General features: G+C 44.1%; 1 protein-coding gene across 4 annotated transcripts in view; it reads right to left on the bottom strand.

The window, feature by feature from the left end:
- CERKL (CERK like autophagy regulator) overlaps positions 1-25,399 on the bottom strand; it is a 1,041,140-nt gene that overhangs the window by 141,547 nt on the left and 874,194 nt on the right. For all 4 annotated transcript variants that reach the window (XM_069616081.1, XM_069616083.1, XM_069616080.1 and 1 more), the window contains 2 exons: positions 19,641-19,672; positions 19,449-19,557 (listed from right to left, as the gene is read on the bottom strand). In XM_069616081.1, coding sequence (XP_069472182.1) covers positions 19,449-19,557; positions 19,641-19,672 — 141 coding nt within the window. The remainder of the gene's footprint in view (positions 1-19,448; positions 19,558-19,640; positions 19,673-25,399) is intronic.

The raw sequence follows: 25,399 nt of genomic DNA, 5'->3' as shown, positions 1-25,399 counted from the left end.
ATTCCAATCGGAGGTCTCATTTTGGCACATCAGCTTCTTGGTTGTTGAAAACTTCTGTGTAGTGCTTCACCCAGCTTGCGGCGTTCACTCCATTTGATAATGCAAACTTCTGCTTTAGTTGTCCGGTATTAATGATTTCCCAGATATTTCGGCTGTCTTTTTGGATTATTAGGCATAGCATTAATTCTGCTTGTTCTTGGTCCCAGATGATGTTAAAAGATTTTAACCAGTTTCGATAGCGTTGATGTCTCTCTGCAACCAGGTGACTTCGATTTTTTCCACCAGATTTTTTTTTAACAGTTTTAGATTTTTTTTTAGCATTTTCTTTACTTCGCTTAGTTCAGGACTGAATGGCTGCTTGTTTTATGATAGCTTCAAATTATTTTTGTGGGCACAAGAGGTAAATTGCATCAGCAAGGACACATAGTCCGCCTGCACGCCCAACATATTGGTTCGGCTGAAGTCAGCTGTCAAGTTGTCAATCTGCTTGCAGTTTATCCGCAAACGATTTTGCGCACTGTTAATGCTTAATGATGTTTTGTAGCTATGCTGACTTGTTTTGTGGTGCCTCTCCCATTATAGCACTAAGGCATCATGATCACTTTTTGCTGATTTCTTTGTTGATAACTTTGTAACTTTGGTAAGGATGCAAGTTTTCTGAAACCCAGATGTAATCTAGGGTTTTCTTTGCATCTCCTCGGTGCCACATGTCCGCTGCTGGGATGTCGCCGCTGGTGCATCCGTTTAGCATCACACAGTGACGTAAGGTTAATTCGTATTCCCGTTTGGTGCCTCGATCTGCTGATTCAGTTGGAACTTTGAGCATATTACAGGAACTTCTCACTTTTTCTTTATCGAACCATGTGTAGCTCAGGTCGCCACAAACCTGAATGAATGGTTTGTCGAAAGAAGCAAGGCAGGCATCCATTTGGGATGTAATTGTTGCTAGATACACAGCCTCTGTGATCATTGCAGGATTCCAGTGGGTATTTATAATCCAATTGTTGTTTGTGTTTTTTCAAAAGGTCATCCAGACTCGATTCTAAAATTAGAGCTTGAACAAACAAGTTAGGATTTGAGGTGCTTATCACTTCCCATCCTGATGAGTTGTTTATCATCATTAAAAGTCCAGAGAATGGGCGGCCAAATAGATTTTTCCCAGCCACATTTAAGAATACTGAATAGCCATCACTAGATGGCGTTTCCTGGAGCCATGTTTCTTGCAAACAAATTATTGGGCTCCTTATCTTCTGGGAACAACCTTCTTGAAACAGGTGGGCGAATCCACGCGTGTTCCATGAAGTTAGCAATTGGATCAAGCTTCTTGACCTCTTGTGGTCCTAGGCATCCTTGTCATGATTTTTTGTGTCAGTTGGTAAATTGGACTGCAGTTTGAGTTGTTTTGACAGGTCGTCACATTTGGTTTTGTTGGAAAAAGAAGTCCGATTTTTGTCGATCGGCGAGGTTTTAGAAGGCTGCTGATCTTCGCACACCGTTAGATCAAATCCAAAAAACAATACGTCTTCTTTGGTGATGAGCAGCGGTCTTGCTAGGTTCTTTGACTTCATGTGTAGAATTACCCAGTCAGATCTTAATTCTGATTTGTATTCTACAATTGTTATGTCGTAAGATCTTATATTTCGTAGCGCCGGGACATAGTGTAGCAACCAATTTCGACCAGCCCGATTTTGAGGGCTCTGACGGAGAGTTTCTCTCTCTCGCCTTATGCTGATTTAATTTTTGGGATTGTGCTGCTGTTTGTTTTGGATTGAGCCTCAATAACGTGGTCTCTTTCAGACAAGTTGTTTTACTTCTTGCACGGTGTGGCCCATCAGAAGAGGACAACTGCCCTTTTTCTCTCAATGTTGGCCGATTCCCAGGTGGCCCCTGCTTGGTAGATCGCTGCTGCGCTTTCTTGTTGTGTTCTTCTTTTACTGGAGACTCTGAGCAATTCATGGCATGGGCTTCCCCCGCGTTCTCTCTAATTGCCGGGACGTCATCGTCATCAATTGAATATGTTGAAAGGTCACACAGGGCTATTGAGGCGTTTGAAGAGGTGTCATCGGACGAAGTAGAAGCTTCTTGCCCTCACTTTGATGCGGTTTGAAATGTTTTCACTGTCTCCTTGGCAATATTGTTGTTGTCATTCTGCTTTTCAGACGTTGGCGCCATCACCCTTATTCTGGCGACTTCTAGTCGTGGAGGAGTTGTCAGATTTCTGATAAACTTCTTTGCGTCGTTTGACCGTGGACGTTTCTGCGCAGGTCCTTTGGAGGTAATGTTCGCCGCCTTAGTTCGTTTTTTCTTAAGCAGCGCCGGTTTTGCAATTGCGGATTTAATCGATTTAGCAGGTACGGTAAAAATCCCAAACACGACTTTTAGTTATGCTATTGCACCATGACCCATTTGTGTACCATTGAGTCTGGGCTCTGTATCTTTGGTTGCACTTTCACTTTGTGATGTTAGTGATTCCGCAATAGCGGGCTCCATTGCCTGCAAGACAGTTGGAGTAATCAGATTCGCCGCAGCCGAGACGACTTCCAACACCCGTGGTTGGGATTCTTCTGTCACAGCTTTCTTATTCGTTTTATTTTTCATTTCGGTGATATTGGTAGTTTTGTTACAATCATTCTGATGAACTGCTGCAGGCGGCATATCCAAGCTTGGTGGTTGGCCCGCTGGAACACAGCATTGGTTAGGAGTTTGTGCGTCTGTTACAGCTGCAGATGTTGCTCATTGGGCAGCACAGTAGCTGCACTGCGACATTATGTCTGATCCACTTTGTGCATTCGACAAGTGCCTCGCTAAGATCAACTTTTTCGAGTGCTTCACGTTTTGTTATTTCATTAAGGCGAGAATGCCATTGGCATGATGATGCTGCTTCCAAATCAAGTCGGTGGACCAGATGTTCATTAAATTGTTCCAGTGCGATCAATTTACTATTCGCCGTGATCAGTAAAGAGTTTTGGTCACGCACGGCGTCGTTCAAGGACTCATACAGCTTCATAAAAGGCATTAGTGCAATGGAGGTAGCAGCTAGAATGTCATTATGAATCTGAAGACCGGCTGCAATGGAAATGTTTCCTTTTGTATTAGAAAGGTCTTCTGATTGATTGCTTGACGCTGGTATGGAAGAACGAGCACAAGATATATCTCTATCCGCCGACATGTTCGCTGCTTCACCGGGTCGAAAACTGTCCATGTTAGTAATGCCATGGCTGGTGGCTTGGATGCTATCAGATAAGTCAAGATTAATGGGCCCCACCAAAGCCGCTGAGTCGTTCAGCATAGAGGATTTGTTTGTTGGATAAATGGCATCTTTCATTAAAGTAGTTACTTTTCTGAGCTTAGCAGGTTTATTTTCTTGTTTGTTGGTGAAACTTTAATTAGGGCGCTGTCGCATTAAGATGAAGTCGGCTTTCAGCCGCTCAGTCAGCCGGGCTTCACGAGCAATGGCATCATAGTTTAGAGAAGTGCCTATAATATTCACTTTGACAGGTTTATTTACGGACAGGGCAGCGTCCTTATGTCTATTTTCAGCACGCCCCCCAACTTTTCCATCTACGATTTCTAATGCTGTTTTAAAGTTGGTCTTGATGTTTTCCCTCGATGCGATACCTACATGAGTGTTCAGACAGGACTTCGTAGAATGGACTGTCTGCGCCCGATTACCTGGCTCAATGGTTTTTTGGCTCTCGGCGACTGTTGTGGATTTTCCCCGCTGCGCGTCGGAAGATACCTGCGGATGTAAAGAACTCGCCAGCAAGACTGGCAATGTTACAACGCCATCCATCGGCGACCGCATGTGCAGTAAATCTACATCTGTTATATCGAATGTAAAGGTTGTATCAGAGGCATCTAGGTAAACAGTGGGGGGCGGCATACTTTTGGCTATTAGGCTTTCATCCGTTATGCATGTTTGGACGATGTCCTGTTGTTGGTTAGGTGGAGCAGGAATCGGTAAATGAGTACATTTTTCGGTTTCTGGAGATGTCTCGTTGTCGGCACCGACCGACACAGCGTTGGCACTCTCCACTGCCGAAGAAACTGAAACTGAAGCTGACGCAGAAACCGACACAATTAAGGCTGGCTCCAGTGGCACTAGGGGCGGTGTCATTTCAACGCCAGTCGCTGCTAAGTCGGTGGACTTGGTGCTAGGCAATTACAAGGACTCACTTGGGGTTAAAGACTGCTCGCTTACCTTCAGTCTTGCTGCCTTTGAGTGTTGCCGCTGAAGCTGCAGCAATCGGTTGCACGTATGAGGGCCAATGTCCGTGAGAGCAACATCAAAGACACTAAGTGGCTGCGGCTCCATCAGGCGTCCTGAGGCGGACTGGGCTGACTGAACTCAGCTCCGAATGAACCTGTATAGCATTGACAAAGTAAATATTCCTTCTACAGCCTAGGCCCTGTTTTCCCCCACCTTAGATTCCAGATACGAGACACGACCAATGCTAGAGCAGCTCCTAAGTCTGGTTTAGCCGTGATATATTGTATGGATGCGGGGGCCAGGATGATTGACAAACTACCAAGGAGTAGTAGAGGTTGTGCTATTTACTCACGTTTCAGAGATATTTAAAATTAAGGGAGGGGATTGTTAAGATGGCCAATAAATGGATGCAGACAGTATGAAGTATAGTATAACTCTTTATTGATTTAGCATCAGCAACAACCCCCAGCAAGGGGACATCTTCTCAACTGACCCAGTGGAATGTGGATTCCAACATACATAGAGACTCCACATTCCACAGGCTGATATCAATAAACATATTGGGCCTGATTCATGGAAGTGTTTTATAATGGCGCAATCCCATAGGAAAACGTTCCATGAATCAGGCCCATTGTAACAACAGTAACCAAGTTAATGAACAAATGCATTTACCACATGAACACATCAATACACAGAAAACTTGATGTAATAACATCTAATATAATAAACTCTAACCTCCAACACTTCCCTTCCTTCTCACACTCATCAACCGACAACTCCTACCTTCTTAACACAGCAACTCTTTCTTTATTCCACACGGCTCCCGCCTTGACCAGTATGGATGAACCAACCTTAATTACTTCCTTGGGTTCTGAATATAACAAACACAATTTCTTGACTTTGGTAGGCAGTTTCACTTTGATCCACTCACCCGTCTTTACCTTTAACTCTCTGCAGCAACTCTTCTCTTCATAGGGTGCCTTAGTCCGACGTCCGCTCGCCATCCATTTTTCTCTAACTGCCCCAACATTCACATCCACACAATGTGACCTCTCCATCCACCCTGGACATAAGTGGAAATTAGGTTTCTCACCTCGCAAAACCTCAAAGGGAGAGACTGTACTGAAACATTCTCTCCTTAACAGTATGTACCCAGTCACCCCCCCCCCCCCACCCATGGCAACCGCAATTCTGCTGGCTTCCATTAAGGTCCTGTTAAAGCGCTCCACACACCCATTACCTTGGGGATGGTATAACGCTGTGGTAATTTGCTCGACCCAATACTTCTCCAGAAATTCTTTAAACTCCTTGGACACCAATTGCGATCCATTATCAGAGAGGCATTTTCCAGGGAAACCTTCTCTCTCTCTCTCTCTTTGACAATAAATCCATTACAACCAATAGATACAAGTCTCACGAGCCTGTCACGTCCCTAGGAGTTCCCGTTGTCACCCCCCAAAAGCCCCAGATCCCATACCTCCACTATGCCCCATCCGCAGGCTCGGATCCGGGACCCACCGCTGCCTTCCTCCCGTGTTCCAGGGCGGCAGCGCCAACGGCCAGCGCACCACTGCGGACGCCCGCTCCATTGGCGTATTCCGTGGTGGCTGCGGGATCGGCCTCATTTCCTGCTTTCGCGTCACGTGGCCGACACCTCCCACTCACGTGTAACAACAACACGATCACGTGATGCGGGTGCGGACCACGTGACCGGAAGACAAACGTAGCGCCACTACTTAAACGCTCGGATACGAGTGTTCAGTGCTTCACAGCTGTTCTTGTGACTACTGTTTTGCGCTACGTTCATCTTTGGCTCACTTGGAATTCGATCTTGGATTGTTTCACGGACTGTTTTTTGGATTGCCCTGTGTTCTGACTTCTGGATTTTGGAACTCTGGTAACGAATCACAGACTGCCATTCGTCTTCCATTCTGATACTCGTCTTCGTTTTGTTTTTTCCGGACTTCTTGGTGGATCCCATCAGCAGGTGGGGCCCGGTGCCTTCAAGGACTTCACCTCCCTTCTTGGGAGGAACAACCTGCATCAAAGACAAGACACTGGTGGGTCTCGGAACCCCTCTCTAGGTTCAACTGACCCGCATCTATCAGCCATTGGTAAGACCGTTCCTTTCTTGTTGTTTGGTTCGTGATTATTGTTGTGGCTAGTTACTTAACCGGTGTTTATTTGCAGTGGCCCAGGGGTTCCCAGAAGTCCGTGGCTCCGGAAGATCATCTCCCACCTGTGGCCTCAAGGCTGTACAGAGAGTGACATTTGTAGTCTCCCTGTGCGACACTTGTGGACGGAGGTATCCTCGTTCTACATGACCGTCAAGACACAACAGAGCCTCTGACATTAAACAGACCCAACACATCTATTGCCACTTCATCCTATGGCACATTGGGGCTCTTGCTCACAATCGTGGGAATCCTTTCCACTCTGAGCCCTTTATCACCTTCAATGCACTTTTCACATGCCTTCACCTGTTCCTCCACATCTTTGTCTACTCCTGCCCACCAAAAATCAGCCCTAACTAACCCTTTAGTCCTTGCTAAACCCAAATGACCAGCATGTGCCAACTCCACCACCACACTCCTCATTGACCTTGAAACCACAAGCTTGTGACCCCTGTATAAATAATCACCTCTGACAGAAAGTTCATTTTTTACTTTGCCAAAATCTCCCAATTTCCTTTTTGTTCCAGTGATGGCAACACCCGTTATACGTTATAAACGCAACCAAATCTTGTTATAAAGTGTCCTCCGCACATGCTAAATCCGATTTCTTCAAACTGGTATGTACTTGAAAAATGTCACCTGAATCATCCTCCTGCACAGTACCTTCCCCACTGCCTACCATTTGCACCACAAGCCTAGACAACGCATCTGCAACATTACTCTTACCTTGCACATGCATCATGAAAAACTGTAATCCTTGTAAACTGCTCACCCACTTCATGATGCGCCTGGACAAACCTTCCAGACCACCCTTGGAAAATATACTAACCAAAGGTTTGTGATCTGTGCAAATGGTAAACTCTCGTCGCCACAAATATCTCTTAAACCTCTCCACACCACAGGCACACGCTAACACCTCCTTCTCAACAACAGAGTACCTACGTTCAGCTTATTTAAGAGTTCTTGAGGCAAACACCACTGTATACAACTCCGAACCATGCTCCTGCATGAGAACACTGCCCAAGCCATAATTGCTCGCATCTACAAATAGCAACGTATTCCTTGACTCTACAAAACTGCTAGACACGGAAGGATTAACAACAGCCTTTTTAATGTCTGTAAATTCCTTTATACACTTCTCATCACAATCAAACAGCACCCCTTTCCTAGTGAGATTTCTCATGTTTCTTGTCCTGTCCGACAAACCTCTGATGAATTTTTCATAGAACTAGAAATTATAACACATCACCTTTACACCTGGGTAACTCAGTTTGCTTAATAGCTTCAACTGCATCCTCTTTTGGCTTCACACCCTCACCAGAAATTTCATGGCCTAAGTATACCACCTTGTACATTTATCTCTAGCAATTGTCAAACCAGGCTCCCCTAATATTTACAAAACTCTCTTCAGTCTCTCATCATGCTCACACTCATTGCCACCACAAATAAGCACATCATCCTGATAACGTAGTACTCCTGTCTCTCTTCCCAACAACTTGTGCATCACACTTTGGAACACACTAGCCGCAGAAACTAATCCAAACGGCATCCTTCTACATCTGAACAAGCCTATTGGAGCGATAAATGCCATCAAGTCTCTGGAGTCATTATGTAGCTCTATCTGGTGATACGCAGCTTTGAGATCCAATATGGAGAACACTTTAGCCCCTGCTACCTCCACCAGCAAGTCATCAATTCTTGGCAAAGGAAATTTGTCAGAAATCACCACTCTATTCAAGTGTCTTAGGTCAATGCATAACCTGATCGACCTATTTGACTTCCTGACAATAACAATGGGACTGATCCATTCAGAAGATTGCACTCTATTATTCCTTCCTTCTCCATCCTCGTAGGTTCTACCTCTTTACGTAATGCTAACGGCACAGTGCGTAATTTTGCTACTTTGGGAGTTGCACCCTTCTTCAGACAAATCTTATGCACAAATCCCTTCAAGCACCCAAGCTTGTCAGTGAACAGTTGTTGAGACACTCCTTCAACTCTCACATAACTCTTTTCCATACCTACTCATTCCACTACCTGAACTTGTTCGGGATGGCTGGCATTCAACTTAATTTTCAATTCTGCTTGGTCACTCCAAGATAGGAGCTCACCCCCTTTGTTTGTAACAAATGTCTGACTGAGCTTTCCTCCCTTTATATTGCAGTTCAGCTTCAAATCTACCGAATATGTCAATTGGGACATCCCCATATGCATTTGCTCTGATGTTCGCTTCCCACAGTGTACAACACTTAATGTGTCTCTCCAAACCTCCACACTAATCAAGGTATAATCTGCGCCACTGTCAATTAACATAGACACCAGAACAACTTGCACTGATATCATTGCATACGGTTTAGGTTTCTTCACTCTCCCAGAAACCGCATGTACTGAATTCACAATTTCCCTGCCAGAATTCAAGTATTTTTCTTCCTCATTACCATAGCTAATTTCTTGGATTTGACCTTCAAAACTGAAATTTCTGCAACATCTGGCCATATGCCCTTTTCTACCACATTCACGACACACAATATAGACTGCTATGCATTCTTTGTCATACTCCAAGTGTGTTCCACTCGCACACCTGAAACATCTTTTTCCAGTCACTCCCTTGAAGTCCCTTGTTGAACCCCATCGTCGGCCCATATTTCTATTGTTACCAGGGTTGACTTCACTGGAGTTTTCTTTTTCCCTCTTGCAAGTTTCTCATTCCTCAGCACAAACCCACTTTTGGATTGTCTCTGCGTCGACTTCAATACTTTGTGTATGGCACCGTCCTCCAAGCTTACTTTCTTATTGTCGTTGTCCCCACTTTTATCAAGTTGAAGAGCCTTAATACATTTTTCAGTGTGCTCAACATTTCTGGCAAGTTCAATAGATCTGGCCAATATGGGATTACGTTCCCTCCACATTCCTTGCCTGACCTTATCATTGCTGCACTTTATCAGGAGCTGGTCTCTTAAATGCTCCTCTTGGCAATGAGTAAATTGACACTTTACTGCCAACCCCCTTTGGGCAGTTACACAATCCTCAATACTCTCGCCATTCTTTTGCTCTGTGGTAGCAAACTTGTATCTGTCTAAAATGATGTTCTCTTCTACTTCAAAGTGTTTATCAAGTTTGGCCAAAGTTATCTCATACACTCCTACTCCCTCAAGACCAACTGGATCTGGTAGTTTCTTTAATACATCCTGCCCTGCAGGACCCAAACAATCAAATACAAGAGCCTCTTTCCTTTCATTAGAGTAATTCTCTCCAAACATAGCCTAGGCATACTTTGTAAAGCCCTCCCTCCAGTCTGACCACCTTACTCTGGGTTCCCCTGAAGTAGCTATGAAGAACACTGGGGCTGGCACATTAGCCATATGGAAATTAGGTTGCTGGTCCAATTAGGTTGCTGGCCCTCTCACTCTTGTTCACTACAGCTATATCTGTATTGTGCACTTCCTCTCTGAACCCGTCACTGCAAATACCAGCTGATGATCATGACCATCAAAATGCTTTTAGTGAAGAAGTATTGTATGTTGACAGCTGCAACGAACGTTGCAATGTCAGCGTTACTTCAAACCTCTCCCTCGAATTACTGCCGGTGTTCCCAAGCATGCAAAATCACACTGAGCGCTGACCACTGCAGTGACAGCTGATCTCCGAGATCTGCTCCCCACAAGCACTTCCACAATTGCAGCGCTTACATCCACAATCCAAAACAAAACGTATTCCCCTCTCCACAGTTCTGTCACTCGTTTCCACTGTAGCCGAAACAACTGTCGCACAAGATGGCAGCACACAGCAAGGTCCTTTTCTCTAGCGTTCAGCAGTGTGGCAATGCACATCCTTAGTTGCCGAGCATCTTCACTATGAAGTCCATCACGTGGGCCGTGCTACGTTCATCCGATTAGACGTACATCACCAAGACAACCCCAGGCGTCCTCGTATTTTCAGATGTCTCGTCGCCACCTTTCTTCTCTGCCGATCCTCAAATGGCCTTTGCAATACTCCACAGGGCTAGCAAGCCGTTCCCCAAGATACCAACTCACGAACAACCAGAGTCAATCCGGAGCCGACCTCAGCTCCAGATATGCTCTCGGTTACGCTCCGTCTGAGGCGCCGGCCCACAGTGTAGCTGTGAAACGACTTCAAGTAGGAACCTCTCCTGGAGCTGCTGCTACGACAGCACATGGCCCCTCAATGCACTGCTGGGGGTCGTTGCTCGGCTGGGCAGTAGATCCTCATCGCCAAATTGTTAAGATGGTCAATAAATGGATCCAGACAGTATGAAGTATAGTATAACTCTTTATTGAGTTAGCGTCAGCAACAACCCCCATCCAGGGGAAATCTTCTCAACTGACCCAGTGGAATGTGGATTCCCACATACATAGAGACTCCACATTCCACAGGCTGATGTCAATAAACATATTGTGACAACAGTAACCAACTTAATGAACAAATGCATTTACCACATGACCACCTCAATACACAGAAAACTTGATGTAATAACTTCTAATATAATAAACTCTAACCTCTAACAGGGATCCAATAGCCCAGTTAAGTGCAAGCTATAAAGACTGTTTATGCTAATGTTTGTGTCTAGACTTTATGTGGATTTCACAAAGCGATATGACAACTGGGGAGGAACAAGCAAGACCGGTAAATCAAAAGATCCCAGGACAGAGAAGTCCTGGGACAGACAGGGGCGGGGGAGAAAGAGAAAGAACGTGAGGATGATTATCATCAGAAAACAAAGCTGGATAGAGTTTGAGGAGCTGCATGAACAGAGGGGTTCAGACGAAGATGTGCAATAGTTTCACTGATAAAAAGCATGAGCAGTCATGCTAAAGGCATGCTAGTAGATGTGGTCCTAATTGCCAGTTCCATTTTTAAATGATGGTGCCCTTCTAATACGACCCAGTGTTGACGACTATGTTCCCATTTCCTCCACTGCTCTACATTGTTGTGGTTGTGATCATTTAAGGTTGCTGCCTCTCTTGCAGACTATCCAGATGATGGCAGAGCCGATGATGACTTTCCCTGGAAAGACCCACCCAAAGCCAGGTAAAGATGTTTTTCTGCCGTTCTACCCCCTCCTCTTTCTCTCTCGCTCTCCCCTCCACTCTTCCCATGTGCCCACCGCCTGCCTATTGACTGCATGCGCCTGCCCTGGTCTGCCATGCTGCACCGCCTAACACAGCATCACAGACTCTCCTCCACAGCTGCTCTTTACAATTCCCCCACCTCTTCTCTTTGTACCCGCATCATAGCACTTTTTCCTTCAAGTCCCTCTTTTTCCATTTTTATAATCATTGGTCGGCCCCTCCAAAGCGCTCATCCTTTTCCTGTTCCCCAACCTCACCTACAATTATCTTCTTTTCATCAGTCCCTCTGCTGAAATCCCTTTTCCCTTCCCCTTCCCCACTTATCCAGCTGTGTTTTTAACAGCGTGATCTGCCTTCCTGATTACTCCTTTCAAACACCCTTGCTGCACACCCAGCTGCTCTATGCACCTTTGCCCATCTGCCCCTACCAATACCCCACCACTACCCAACAAGGCATACCTCAATGCTATTTTTTTTTTTTGTTTTACAAAGGTAGCGGGCGCCCCTCTCTCGCAAGAACAGACATGATAACCTGTTCAGTGGTTATTAACCACTTGAGAGTTCGCAGCCACTGCTTTTACTCACTGTGCCTTTCACAGATGGGAAATATCCATTTGCATATCAGTCTTGGTCCTGCCCAGGGGCAGTCCAGCACCGAAATACAATGGCAATTCCAATCTGAACGAGAGTACCACCAGCAACCCCATACACGTGTTTCACCCTTGTTGGGGATCATCAGTGAGGTGAAGCTGATGCCTCTCTAAGCACAGTGAGAGGGAGACCACGTCTGGTTGCCCCCAGGAGACCTAGGGTTACCAATCCCAGGTTCCTTAAAAAATAGTTTTACAAAGGTAGCGGGCGCCCCTCTCTCGCAAGAACAGACATGATAACCTGTTCAGTGGTTATTAACCACTTGAGAGTTCGCAGCCACTGCTTTTACTCACTGTGCCTTTCACAGATGGGAAATATCCATTTGCATATCAGTCTTTGTCCTGCCCAGGGGCAGTCCAGCACCGAAATACAATGGCAATTCCAATCTGAACGAGAGTACCACCAGCAACCCCATACACGTGTTTCACCCTTGTTGGGGATCATCAGTGAGGTGAAGCTGATGCCTCTCTAAGCACAGTGAGAGGGAGACCACGTCTGGTTGCCCCCAGGAGACCTAGGGTTACCAATCCCAGGTTCCTTAAAAAATAGTTTTACAAAGGTAGCGGGCGCCCCTCTCTCGCAAGAACAGACATGATAACCTGTTCAGTGGTTATTAACCACTTGAGAGTTTGCAGCCACTGCTTTTACTCACTGTGCCTTTCACAGATGGGAAATATCCATTTGCATATCAGTCTTTGTCCTGCCCAGGGGCAGTCCAGCACCGAAATACAATGGCAATTCCAATCTGAACGAGAGTACCACCAGCAACCCCATACACGTGTTTCACCCTTGTTGGGGATCATCAGTGAGGTGAAGCTGATGCCTCTCTAAGCACAGTGAGAGGGAGACCACGTCTGGTTGCCCCCAGGAGACCTAGGGTTACCAATCCCAGGTTCCTTAAAAAATAGTTTTACAAAGGTAGCGGGCGCCCCTCTCTCGCAAGAACAGACATGATAACCTGTTCAGTTGGTAAAAGGCACACTGGGTAAAAGCAGTGGCTGCGAACTCTCAAGTGGTTAATAACCACTGAACAGGTTATCAGGCCTTGTTCTGTCGAGAGAGGGGCGCCCGCTACCTTTGCAAACTAAATTTCAAGGAACCTGGGATTGGTAACCCTAGGTCTCCTGGGGGCAACCAGACGTGGTCTCCCTCTCACTGTGCTTAGAGAGGCATCAGCTTCACCTCACTGATGATCCCCAACAAGGGTGAAACACGTGTATGGGGTTGCTGGTGGTACTCTCGTTCAGATTGGAATTGCCATTGTATTTCGGTGCTGGACTGCCCCTGGGCAGGACAAAGACTGATATGCAAATGGATATTTCCCATCTGTGAAAGGCACAGTGAGTAAAAGCAGTGGCTGCGAACTCTCAAGTGGTTAATAACCACTGAACAGGTTATCATGTCTGTTCTTGCGAGAGAGGGGCGCCCGCTACCTTTGTAAAACTATTTTTTAAGGAACCTGGGATTGGTAACCCTAGGTCTCCTGGGGGCAACCAGACGTGGTCTCCCTCTCACTGTGCTTAGAGAGGCATCAGCTTCACCTCACTGATGATCCCCAACAAGGGTGAAACACGTGTATGGGGTTGCTGGTGGTACTCTCGTTCAGATTGGAATTGCCATTGTATTTCGGTGCTGGACTGCCCCTGGGCAGGACAAAGACTGATATGCAAATGGATATTTCCCATCTGTGAAAGGCACAGTGAGTAAAAGCAGTGGCTGCGAACTCTCAAGTGTTCAGTTGGTAAAAGGCACAGTGGGTAAAAGCAGTGGCTGCGAACTCTCAAGTGGTTAATAACCACTGAACAGGTTATCAGGCCTTGTTCTGTCGAGAGAGGGGCGCCCGCTACCTTTGCAAACTAAATTTCAAGGAACCTGGGATTGGAAACCCTAGGTCTCCTGGGGGCAACCAGACGTGGTCTCCCTCTCACTGTGCTTAGAGAGGCATCAGCTTCACCTCACTGATGATCCCCAACAAGGGTGAAACACGTGTATGGGGTTGCTGGTGGTACTCTCGTTCAGGTTGGAATTGCCATTGCATTTCGGTGCTGGACTGCCCCTGGGCAGGACAAAGACTGATATGCAAATGGATATTTCCCATCTGTGAAAGGCACAGTGGGTAAAAGCAGTGGCTGCAAACTCTCAAGTGGTTAATAACCACTGAACAGGTTATCAGGCCTTGTTCTGTCGAGAGAGGGGCGCCCGCTACCTTTGCAAACTATACCTCAATGCTACCTGTGTTGGATCGATGCACATGACCACATTTTTCATTCCTGTTGCAGTGCAATGTAAGGTCCAACAGGTATTGTTGCGCCTCATTTTATTGTTAATGTTTCTTAAATCGAATGGTCTATGTATAATTGCTATGTTTTAATATTGTTGTATTTATGGTAGGTTAATGGATAATATTCTGAATACATTTAACACCCTACAACATTTTTCATTCCAGCTGCTGTGCAATTCACACTGGATGTCTTTAAAGTCCAGTAAGGATTCCTTTCGGCAGATGGAAGTTGTCAACATGCTGGAATTACCATCTTAACGAGAACTGAACGCGAAACGTTTACTCATTTGCATGCTGTTAGAATCTAATTGCCAATCCAGACCTAAAAAGAACTGAAAGAGCAAAAGTTTATCAATCTGCATGCTGGGGGATGTGATCCATGTAGAGCACAACGCCAGGTCATCACATTTCTTTTTCGTGACTTAACATAGCACTCTCTCTTCTGATAGGTGCCAAGAAAAATATCATCCCAAAATAAAAACATATTCAGACTGGTCCCATTAATGTGGGATAGTGCCATGTTAGAACACTCATCATGCTGCCTTCACCCTTGATGCTCAGCGAAAAAAGCCATGCCACAGAAAAGAAAAAAGGTCCACATTAGCCCCAATAATATGGGCCAGTAGCACATAGGAACATGACATTTTTCACTGGGTATCCATCGTAAAGCAAGCATGATGAGTGTTATTAAATGGCTAGACTGGTCTACATTTGTGCAGCCAGTCTGGATAGTTTTTCTTACTGTGGCATGCCCTTTTGCACTTCTAAACCAACAGGACTATGTTCTTATCTTGAATTGATAAAAGGCCAGATGCATGTTTGTCCAATGCAGGCATGAGCAGTAGAGACTGCCCGCTTTGCCTGCTGTCACCGCTAGAGAGAGCTGTTGCCTTAGGAATTAGTTAGTTTCTTTTTTTCTCCCATACAGAGGGTTTTCTGTAATTCAACACAACTTTGGCCCGTGCACACAGGATTTCCCACTAGTATAGTAATAATGGCATTGTTGTGCTGCCTCAATGGACATGTATGGTCACAGCAACATAAAACTATGTTTAATAATTGCATATATTGTGTGCAAAGACAAGAAAATGAGTTGGAAAATGCTCTTGTGCAGTGTTGGTGACTTGAAGCTATTGAATTCTTATTATATTTACCCTACAAAACCCATTTTTGCCCAAGTTTCACAGAAAGTGTGCTAAAGATGCACAATTTTAACCCAATATTTTAAGAAACTTTTCTGGGGAAGAACCCGCCTAAGTCGCCCTGTTTGGTTTGTACTTCCTTGCTATGCTTGGTTGCTCCTGGATACCCGGGGGAAACATTTACGCCAATCCAAATAAAATATTCACCATCTGAGTGAGCTCATCTGTGGTCATGGTTTATCTTTGATTTGCAGAGCAGAGCTAACACGTGAACTGGGTGCTGGACCTTGGCAAGTCCGAGTCAATAGTACTGGTGAAAGTAGACAATGAAAAGAGCCACAACAGGAGAGCAACAATAAGGCTGTGATGCTGCTCTCACACAGTAGAGCTGTAATGAAAGTGTCTGTTGTTATGCTGCAGTCTCATGTCTGCCAAGTCAATCAGGGATTTTGGGGCCATGGCAGTAATTGAGACTGTCTGTATCTCTTCTGACATGAGCAATTGGGTCAATGTTGTGCCGTATTGAAAGCTTCCTTCAGGCTGAGTCCAGCATGGGCATGTGGGGATGCTGCACCACTGCTGGGGGGAATTTTGTGACAGGCTGCTGTGGCCCAGTTTCAGGATTTGATTTACTGGGTCATGTTAGGCGACTTTGCAGATTTTGCAGATTTTAGATCCTGATTTGGGATCGCCAGAGCAATGTTAAACCCTCTGCTTTTCAATGGCTGGCACCTACTGCAGAAACCCTTTAACTCAGCGTAACGCATATATATGCCATACTATCCATAGAAAATTACTAAAGTCCAGGCAGTGAAATGGTTAAGCAGGCAGTGACAGGGTGGAGAGGCATTGCACATTTTCAAATCTTAAGCATGTCTTCGGTTTTAAGGAGTCCACAGAAAACGCAAACACCTGTTATGTACTTAACTAGTTTATTAAAGATAAAAGAAATGGCGTGTAGAAAGAAAGAGCAACATTCTAATATCGTTCCAATATTATGTGTCACGGTAGGTCAAACAATGTAGTGTTGCTGCTACTGCCAATGGAGGATCACAGGTCAGAAGTCCTGTTCTGGAAAGTAAGGAATCCTGAGGGTACAACTCTAGCACAGTGTCAAACAAAGTCATTGAGTTTGTGCCCCTGGCAACTTCTAGTATTCTTGTTGGCTATGACTGGCTTGCCAATCAATTTTTCCAAGGTGGGGTGGATGGAAGATCCTGAAACCCCAGATGTTAGGACATATGTTGTCAATGTCTTCCTTTCTCTCTCATTTGCGTCTGTTAAAGAAAACAAAGACATAATTGTGGGGTCGACAGACAGCTCAAGACTCTAAAAGGGTGCAAAAACGTTTATTTTACAACATAAGTGAGCAAGAGGATAGGGGCAGACTGGATACATTCACAGGGGATTCCCTAATCAAATAAGAGCAATTCCAGCTTTGTTAAGGACTGTAGTCCATAGGTCAATCCCTCAATAGGGTGGTCAGGTGTCTCTCCAGAAGACACCTCTACACTCCTCTTCTATGCTCTGTCTGGTGCATCCGACCCTCGTGCTTTCTCTACTTTCCTCTCCACTGCCCAGCACTGATGGGGGGCTCTTCACTTGTCCAGTCACCCCTCCACACCTTTCCGCCTGTTTGTTCTTCTAAGGCTGCTGATTGTCTGTCACCACCCCCACCCCCTAATGGTTTTTCTCAGAGGTTTCTTTGTTAATTGTTACTTTTGCTGTGCCCGCTGCTCCTTCTCAGATTACTTTCGCTTACTTTCTCTTTCATCTGCCTTTTCGGTATCTTTTCACTTTCCTGTTGCCCTCCACTTTGCTCAGCTCTCACCCCCTGTTTTTCAGGTATCCCAACTATCCACCGCTAATCCCCCTTTACAGATCTTTCCACTCTCCTTTCCTTCCTCTTTGTCCTTGCCCTCTCCTCTTGTCACTTGTTTACCTCTGCCTCCTTCCTGCTTGCTCCTCTTTCATCACTCACCCTTCCTCTCCACTCTCTGCAGCCATCCCTTCCAACGCCCACACTCAGCATTAACTGGAGGCTGTTAAATAACAGCACAGACCTACTTCTGGGGCCCATGAATCCTGAACTGTCCTCAGCGATTGTGCTGTAGGCACAGGGCACTGGGATTGGCTTGACAAATGGGCTGGGGAGCCTCCGAGACCGTCCCCAACTCCTCTGGTCCCTACATCATGCAGCTCGTGGTGGCACCAGTCCCCCATTGCTTTTCAGCCTCATTTACTTACTGTAAACATGGAACATCGCTACAGAGCCAACTTCCTAAGGAGCTGTTCAGAGGCGAGGTGCTCTGTTACTGCATGTATGAGAAGCTGGTGGCTCAACTACTATTCTGAAAATTCGTAGACAACTTTGTGTGCTGTTTTGCACAAGCATACACAAAGGCAATAGCACACCAAGCTAAATGTCACTGTCTGCTTCAGCTACTGGCGTGCTCCATGCATTGGTTCTGATTGGCAAAGGCCTAGGACAATGCTAGCAAAGGTATACATGGTTACTATTCGGACTATGACATTACTTACAAGTAGTGTGGTGAGAAAACAAATATGGCAGAAGGCAACGTAGGCCAGGAAGAATAGTGTTCAGTATTCCATAGCGGTACATCAACACTGGAAAGTACATCTAGAAATCGGAGGATGCCCATCACAAGAACAGTTTACAATGGAATGATAAAAAGGTAGCCCATCATAAACAATCCAGAGGATATCAATAATTGGCACTCTCATGCCCCGAATTACCTAGAGAAAGCAGCTCGGGAGTCAAACCATAACGACAGCAGGTCATTTCTCTACTAGAGACATTTCGAACATAGTCAAGGTATCCTTGGTGTCAGACTAGAACATTAAAAAACAGCGACCTCTAAAAGAAGAGACTGGATCATAACCCCATATACCACGGGATCGCCATAGTTGTAGCAGCAGGGCTGCTTGATGGGGTCACAACCCTGACAGTATTTTTTGTGTGTGATTGACATACTGTTCATGACGATGCTATCAGGGCATTAGTAGACAGGCAATTTCTAGTCAGGGACTACCATAGTAGTGAGACATGGTAAGGGCAATGGGGGCCCCGATGATACGATCTTCAGTGACAGGGATATGGGCAAGATCACCTTGCAATGGGAACATCTGCAAAAGCCATGCAAGTAGCAATGTCTCCATAACTTGGAACGAGTCTACCAGCAAATAACAACAGTAGCAGAGGCAGACTATCCCTCATCACCAGCCGGTAAAACACAAGAAACTAGTGAGTCCGCGATCATTAAGACAGGGGAAGTCCGAATGAGTCTATGCAGAAATGTGTCCCTACTTGAAAACATCTGGGTCACAACAACGAAATCTCTCTTCTGGGATGCCTGTTGGTATACCATTTAATGGGTTAATTGAAACCTTAGAGAAGCTGTGGAAAATAATGCATTCTAGTACTAGTGCACCTCGACAAGAGGTTGAATTAATGTCAACTTAAAAAACGCCAGTGTGTCATAGCCCTTTATGGAGAGAGAGAAAAAAACATATCAGATATAAATACACACCATAAAATATGATATTGCTACTGAAATTAAAACTAATATTCATAAGTGTTACATATACAAAAGATGGTTTGTGCATTACTGTACGCATAAAGAACTGCTTCACAATACATCAGATAGTTCAGGATGTGTCAACAGTAAGACCACTGTATGAATGGAACAATCTAGTTGAATCTGAGTAAAAACTCGCACCAATCCAAAAAGTGATTACAATCCTTATGATTGGAGCGGGATTCAACCCATTTCCAGGGCGCCCCCACACTAAATGAAGGCAAACCTTTTTAGGTACAACCACATTTTTACAGCAAGCTATAAAAAACAAAAAACATTTATTTAAAATTGTTGAACTAACCTTGTGTTAGGAGCCAATCCTTGCGGTGCCATTGAACATAGACACGGGATTGCCATAATACTGACATTCAGGAAATCACCACGTATACACTGCCATTGATCCTTGTTATCTGCAGCAAACAGCAACCATTACATTACATCCAGTTACTTCTTTGAATGACAAATTCCTATTTACTTTCCAAACACAACTTACCAAAATCTTGAATTTGTTCATTCTTTTTCTTCCTGAGGACAGAAATTATTTTTTATTTTACAAACAACTATATTTAAGACATTCCAAGCATACTCAGTGTGTTCATTATTCATATATATATTCACTGAAAAAACTTTGTTAAAGGGATGTTATGGTAAAACCAAAAAACCTCAGAAATTCGCCAGTTATGGTAAGATAAGCAACCATTACTCGTGCCACCACCATGCACTGCTAAGACTAACACCCAGGACATCAAAAATGACATCACAAATGTCATTGATGACATCACTGATGACATCACATATCTGGGAGACTTGTTCTTGTTCACTGACATATCTGGGCCAGGTGTTTTTCTTCACTGACAGTCAGAATATGAACATTCAAAAGATGTTATATATGTAGACGTTGCCCTTGATATATATTCTTAAAATAATTGCCTTAGGGTTTGGCCTTACCTCATGCTACACATACACGGGGCAACAAGCAGGCATCAACCATACAATTCATTTGTATACATGAATATGAATGTTAATGTTATTAACATTATCTGGTGATGTTGATGCTTTCTTCCTTACTTGAGTTTCCCTGTATGAGTTTCCCTGTATGTGCCTACAGTGTGGATCTTCATATATGTTTGTACTAACAGAGGTGTGTTGTAAGTATTCAATTGTTAGCTCTTTATTCAATAATTAACATTAGTAAACATTCTAATAGGATTGAAGTTATTATTTTACTGGCCAATATTAATGCTGTACTTCTATGGTGCATAGTGGAGGCGTTGCCTATGTGTATGTATCAATACCGTCCTGTACTAACAACACTCCAATATAATATTTTGTTTAGATAAGTAAATGTTTTAATACACTAAGTAGTTTATTACAGATCTCCTGATCACCCCTGACATGTTGTTACCAACATTATAAACACAATTGTCTTCTAAGGACTTTTCATCAAAATTAATTTCATATATGATGTCATCAGTGATATCATCAATTAAATGTGTGATGTCATCTTTGATGTCCTGAGTGTTAGTCTTAGCAGTGCACATTGGTGATGCGAGTTATGGTTGCTTAGCTCACCGTAACTGGTGAATTTCTGATGTGTTTCGGTTTTACTTGCAACCATAACGTTCATTTAACAAAGATTTTTCAGTGAATTTGATAGATTTGTATTAGTGTAACTTAACCAAAGCTTCCCTTTAACACATATTTTTCAGTGAATTTCATGGGGTTTTATTAATGCACTTAACCATAACGCCCCTTTAACAACGTTTTTTCTGTGAGTTTTATTAGTGCATATCCTTTCCATCATACCAACCCCCCCATGTCACAGTCACAAAGTCCGAGTACTGATCAAATGTACGGGGATGGCTGACAGCATTCACACTGGCCAAAAGCACAGGGACCATCTTACACTGTTTTATCCTTCAACTGACAAACACATACATAAAACAGAAATAGGTATCTGTTCTATACCCAAAAATGAGTGTGCATAGAAAATCGTCACTTCAAAATGTACAACTATGTTTTCATTTAGCGCACAATATAATGGAATGCACCAACCACAAAGCATAACTGCACACCTCACAGTATCATCTCAGTACAACTCTGCTTACAGACAGAGACACCTCGCACTTGTTTCAAAAGAAGCTCTTACAAAATAGTAAGTACATTGTATTAATTTCTCTATAATTACCATTTGTTATATGTACATATCTTATCACATTTTTTTTATTTCAACAGAAGTGGCAGGCACACTGGAATGGTTAGAGGAAAATGTCCCTAAAGGTATGCAGTACATTTTGTTAAACAAATAACTGTTATAAATTGTTGAAATCTCACTACAACATTCTTTTCTTTTTAACAGCACATACTTGTAATGAAGAAACCACAGCCCGATTCCATTTGAGAGAATCTGAAGAATTAAACAGAGAGCCCCTAACCCCAAATGTACATAATGAACTACTGAAATTATCAGCAAAAATTGACAAACTGAATAATAATTGTATTCAGCTCCTAACCTTTGTTAAAAATCATGTTAAGGAAAAAGTTTGCTATCACTGTTCTACTTGTACCTGTTCACGTTCTCCCAACCAATCATCCCCATCAAATTCCCTCAATTTAAATAAAAGATGCCTCCTCCCCTCATGAACATTGTACAGAAATTCCCAAGTCTCCCATATATGTTTCCCATTCTGATTCCCCATCTCTTTGTTAAATGAATGTATGTTTTTTTTTTACTGTAAATAAATGTGGCAATAGTCCATTCACCGTTTTAAAAAAAAAAGCCCAATTATGGGTCAACAGAGTGCGACTGTTCGGGGTGTCTGCACTTGAAATGGAGGTGCACCCGGACACGAGCAATGTCCGCACAAGTTTTTTCATGACGCACCTTTAATTAGTCCCAGGACACAGCGCCTGTCTGGACATGTCGGCACCCAAAATGGATGTCCGGAAATGCCGCTCTCATGTGGTGCACTTATAATTAGTCTGGGGACACCACCCTTGACTTGCGAACACTAGCGCACATGCACACCTCGTCTCCATGTGCCCTTGGACATCGCCCCTGTAAGGACATGTCTGCTCTCGTGTGGCACACTTTTAATTAGTCCAGGGACACCACCCCGTTTTCCGAAAACTGGCACGCATGCGCATATCGTCGCCTGCCCTATAGGTGTCTGGGGAAAGTCGTCATGCCCCCAGACCTCCAGGGATGTTACCATGTGACCGCGCCTGTGCGGTGTGACGGAAGTGTTCGCGGACAGTATTCGTACCCCAGGACAGTTTAAAACTGCATTTTTGGCCTATCTAAGGTGTTTCAAGCTGAAACTGTACCCTTGCAGAGCTCCGAGACCGTGTTTTAGTTGATCTGGCAACCTTTTATAACTTTTTAAGACCTATTTGTGGCTCGATAATCAGTGGACAGTCGCGCCGTCCCCGGACAGCTCCTCTGAAAGGACCCACCCATTACTTTTCCTCATTCTCAATCTGGCTGTCCAGGAGAGAGCATTTGTGAAGCGCCTGCTCTGCAGAACTTTCAAAAGTTGATCCAATGGCATCCACTATGGCCATCTCTGCTTCACAAAATCCCTCACCACCACCATCTGGAAGGCCTGGAGAGGGGAACAGGCGCAGAGATACAGAAGAGGAACAAGAGGAAAATGAAGATGAGGTGCAGGAAGTTCCTCTCTCCAGCTCCTGTTGTTAGTCCTAGGTGTGGCAACTTTTCACCACCGTATGAGGTGTACCAAAGGCTTAGGCACCTAAGGTTTGATGCACTGAGTGCAAGTGTGTACTCAGTAGCGGAAAACCAGGTTTGTATTCCTACGGGACCACCTCCATGAGGCGCCACGCCAATTCGAACCACAACAGGGCAGTGAGAAAGGTGGTACCTTTCGAAGGAAGGAGTAGGCTGACATGCTCTACCCCATCTTCGTCATCTGCTCCTGTCACAAGAGGTACTCCTGTGGGGTAGAGGATCCCAGCGACCGTCTAGCAGGCCATACAAAACACTGTTGGACCCTTACCTTTCAAGGGTCACAGTGCTGTGTATGTACTGCAACACACCGCTCTGTAGGGGAGAGCAGTTTCGGAGTGCTTTCGACGCCGTGGTCAAGGAGCATGAGAAACACTGCCCCCAACCTGATTAAGGCCCGCCCAACATCTTCCTCTCTCCACCTGCACCACCGTCCCTGTGGTTGGTGCCCCTTCCCTCCCCTACCTTGCCTCTCCTGAAAACAAAAAATAAATAAACACAATCACAAAAACACAATAAAAGGTTCCTTTAGGAGCCAACTTTCACAGTTGAAAAAAGAACTAACAAAAAAAGTTACAGGCCCCATAAACAGCCTGTAGAGTCCGCGGACAGCGCAGTGTCCGTGGACATCGGAAACATTCCAGGCGTGGGGTGGTGGCATCATAACCATTGTAATTTTTTTGCATGGGAAAATTGCGGCTCTTAAAAGAACCTTTTCTGTTTTTATTTTTTATAACTTTTTTATTTTTAAAGTAAACTAAAAAACATGTCACTAACTTAACTGTTTCTTTAAACTTTCACAAAAATTAGGTATTTTTTCAGTGTTTCCATTTCTTTTTTTTCTCCACCTATTGAAGAAAGCTTTGTATATTTACACAAACTGCTTCAAAGCATTCTGAATGTTTTGCCGAAAAATCTCATTACCCAAATCAGTAAGATGTACTCCATCTCTCTGAAAAATGTTGGCACTGTCAAATTTAATATTCTCATTGTGAAAAGATATCATACCAACATCTCCCAAAAGCCTTATTGACATTGCGCCTCGCTTTCTCCATTTGCGGACCAAATGAACTGGAGCGCATCCACATCTGTCTCTGGGCAGTGCGAGAAAAAATCATTCTGGAATTGGGAAACATTTCCTTCAACTTTCCAAATGTCTCCTTCATTGCAAACTGTGATGAAATTACAGTCACATACCCTAAACTGTTCCCTCAACAATGAACAATGATAATGTATGGATGTTTTAATTTGACCAAATTTACACAAAATGGGAGCAAGTTCACCCACTTTATGCCTCACACTCCATACCACAGCACTTCCAATTCAGAGAATCCAAGATTTTGGACCATTCCACAATGCTCAACATACACCTTCAACCAATGGACCGACAAGACCCCCAAAATCCACACAGTCTGCCTTCTAAAATACATTGCCATGGCCCTTTTCAGTCCTCTAATACCTCCCCAGAACTCCTGCTACCCTCTCTTCCTCTACACCACACATAGGAAACCTGATTGGCTGATCATCAGCTGGCCGTGGACACCTCAACTGTCGCCGGCCCCTGCAGTCCCATTTCAATGCCAGGAAACATCAAAAGACCCAGATGTGGCATGTGACGTCTGCAGACAACCGCGCTGACCACGGACCCCGTAACAGAGGGGCAGCCTTAATACCCTTTCAATTTTCATGTTCTCAACACTCCCTCATTGGCTGCTTTCAAAGAGTCACACATCCATCCACCAATCGCATCTAAAACCTCTACACCTAACCCTGTCATCTCACTTCAACACTTCAGATGTACACTTGAACTCTCAGAGTACAATTCTCCTGTTAATGAAAGGTGTATGCATCAAAATCTACTGGGCAACTGTCCAAGATTTCTATTCCCAGATTCAACAAAATCGGCATCTAACAAAACATAGTACAGGTATGCCTACAAGTCATTTATTTCAACACCTTCATAAATATACATACAGGGTGGCTTCTACTTAACCTGTAATAAGCTTCTCAATCAACATATTCTCTTTCGCAACCACTCTTCCAAATGCCATTTACTGCACCATTCATCACACTTATTTACAATGCTGTACATGTAAATATCTTTTTTTTTTAAAGTATTTCCATGAAACCTATGAAATGCATACGTGCATGTATAGCAGCACTGTCTGCTACTTGTTTCAACAAAAAAACTGCTTGGAAAGATGTATACAATATTTTAAAATGGCACTTGCTAAGTAGAAGTTTAATATGTTGGCAGTACATTCATACCAATCAACATAACCCACTCCAATCTATAGGCGGTTATGAAATCATGTATTTTTTCTCTGCATTCAGTGACTTGTAATACCACTTCTGCAATTACACATCTTGGACTACAACTCCCAGAATGTAAACAAACAGAAAAAACACAGCACTACACTAGATGATTCAAAAGTGTAAACATTTATATGAAATGGAAAATGCGGTGCGTTTAAAAAAATCTTTTTAGGACAAATTCATTTACA

The sequence above is a fragment of the Ambystoma mexicanum genome, chromosome 9 (genome assembly GCF_040938575.1).
Source record: "Ambystoma mexicanum isolate Mex_15411 chromosome 9, UKY_AmexF1_1, whole genome shotgun sequence".
In the NCBI taxonomy this organism is placed as follows: domain Eukaryota; kingdom Metazoa; phylum Chordata; class Amphibia; order Caudata; family Ambystomatidae; genus Ambystoma; species Ambystoma mexicanum.
This window is presented reverse-complemented; position numbering and strand designations above follow the sequence as displayed.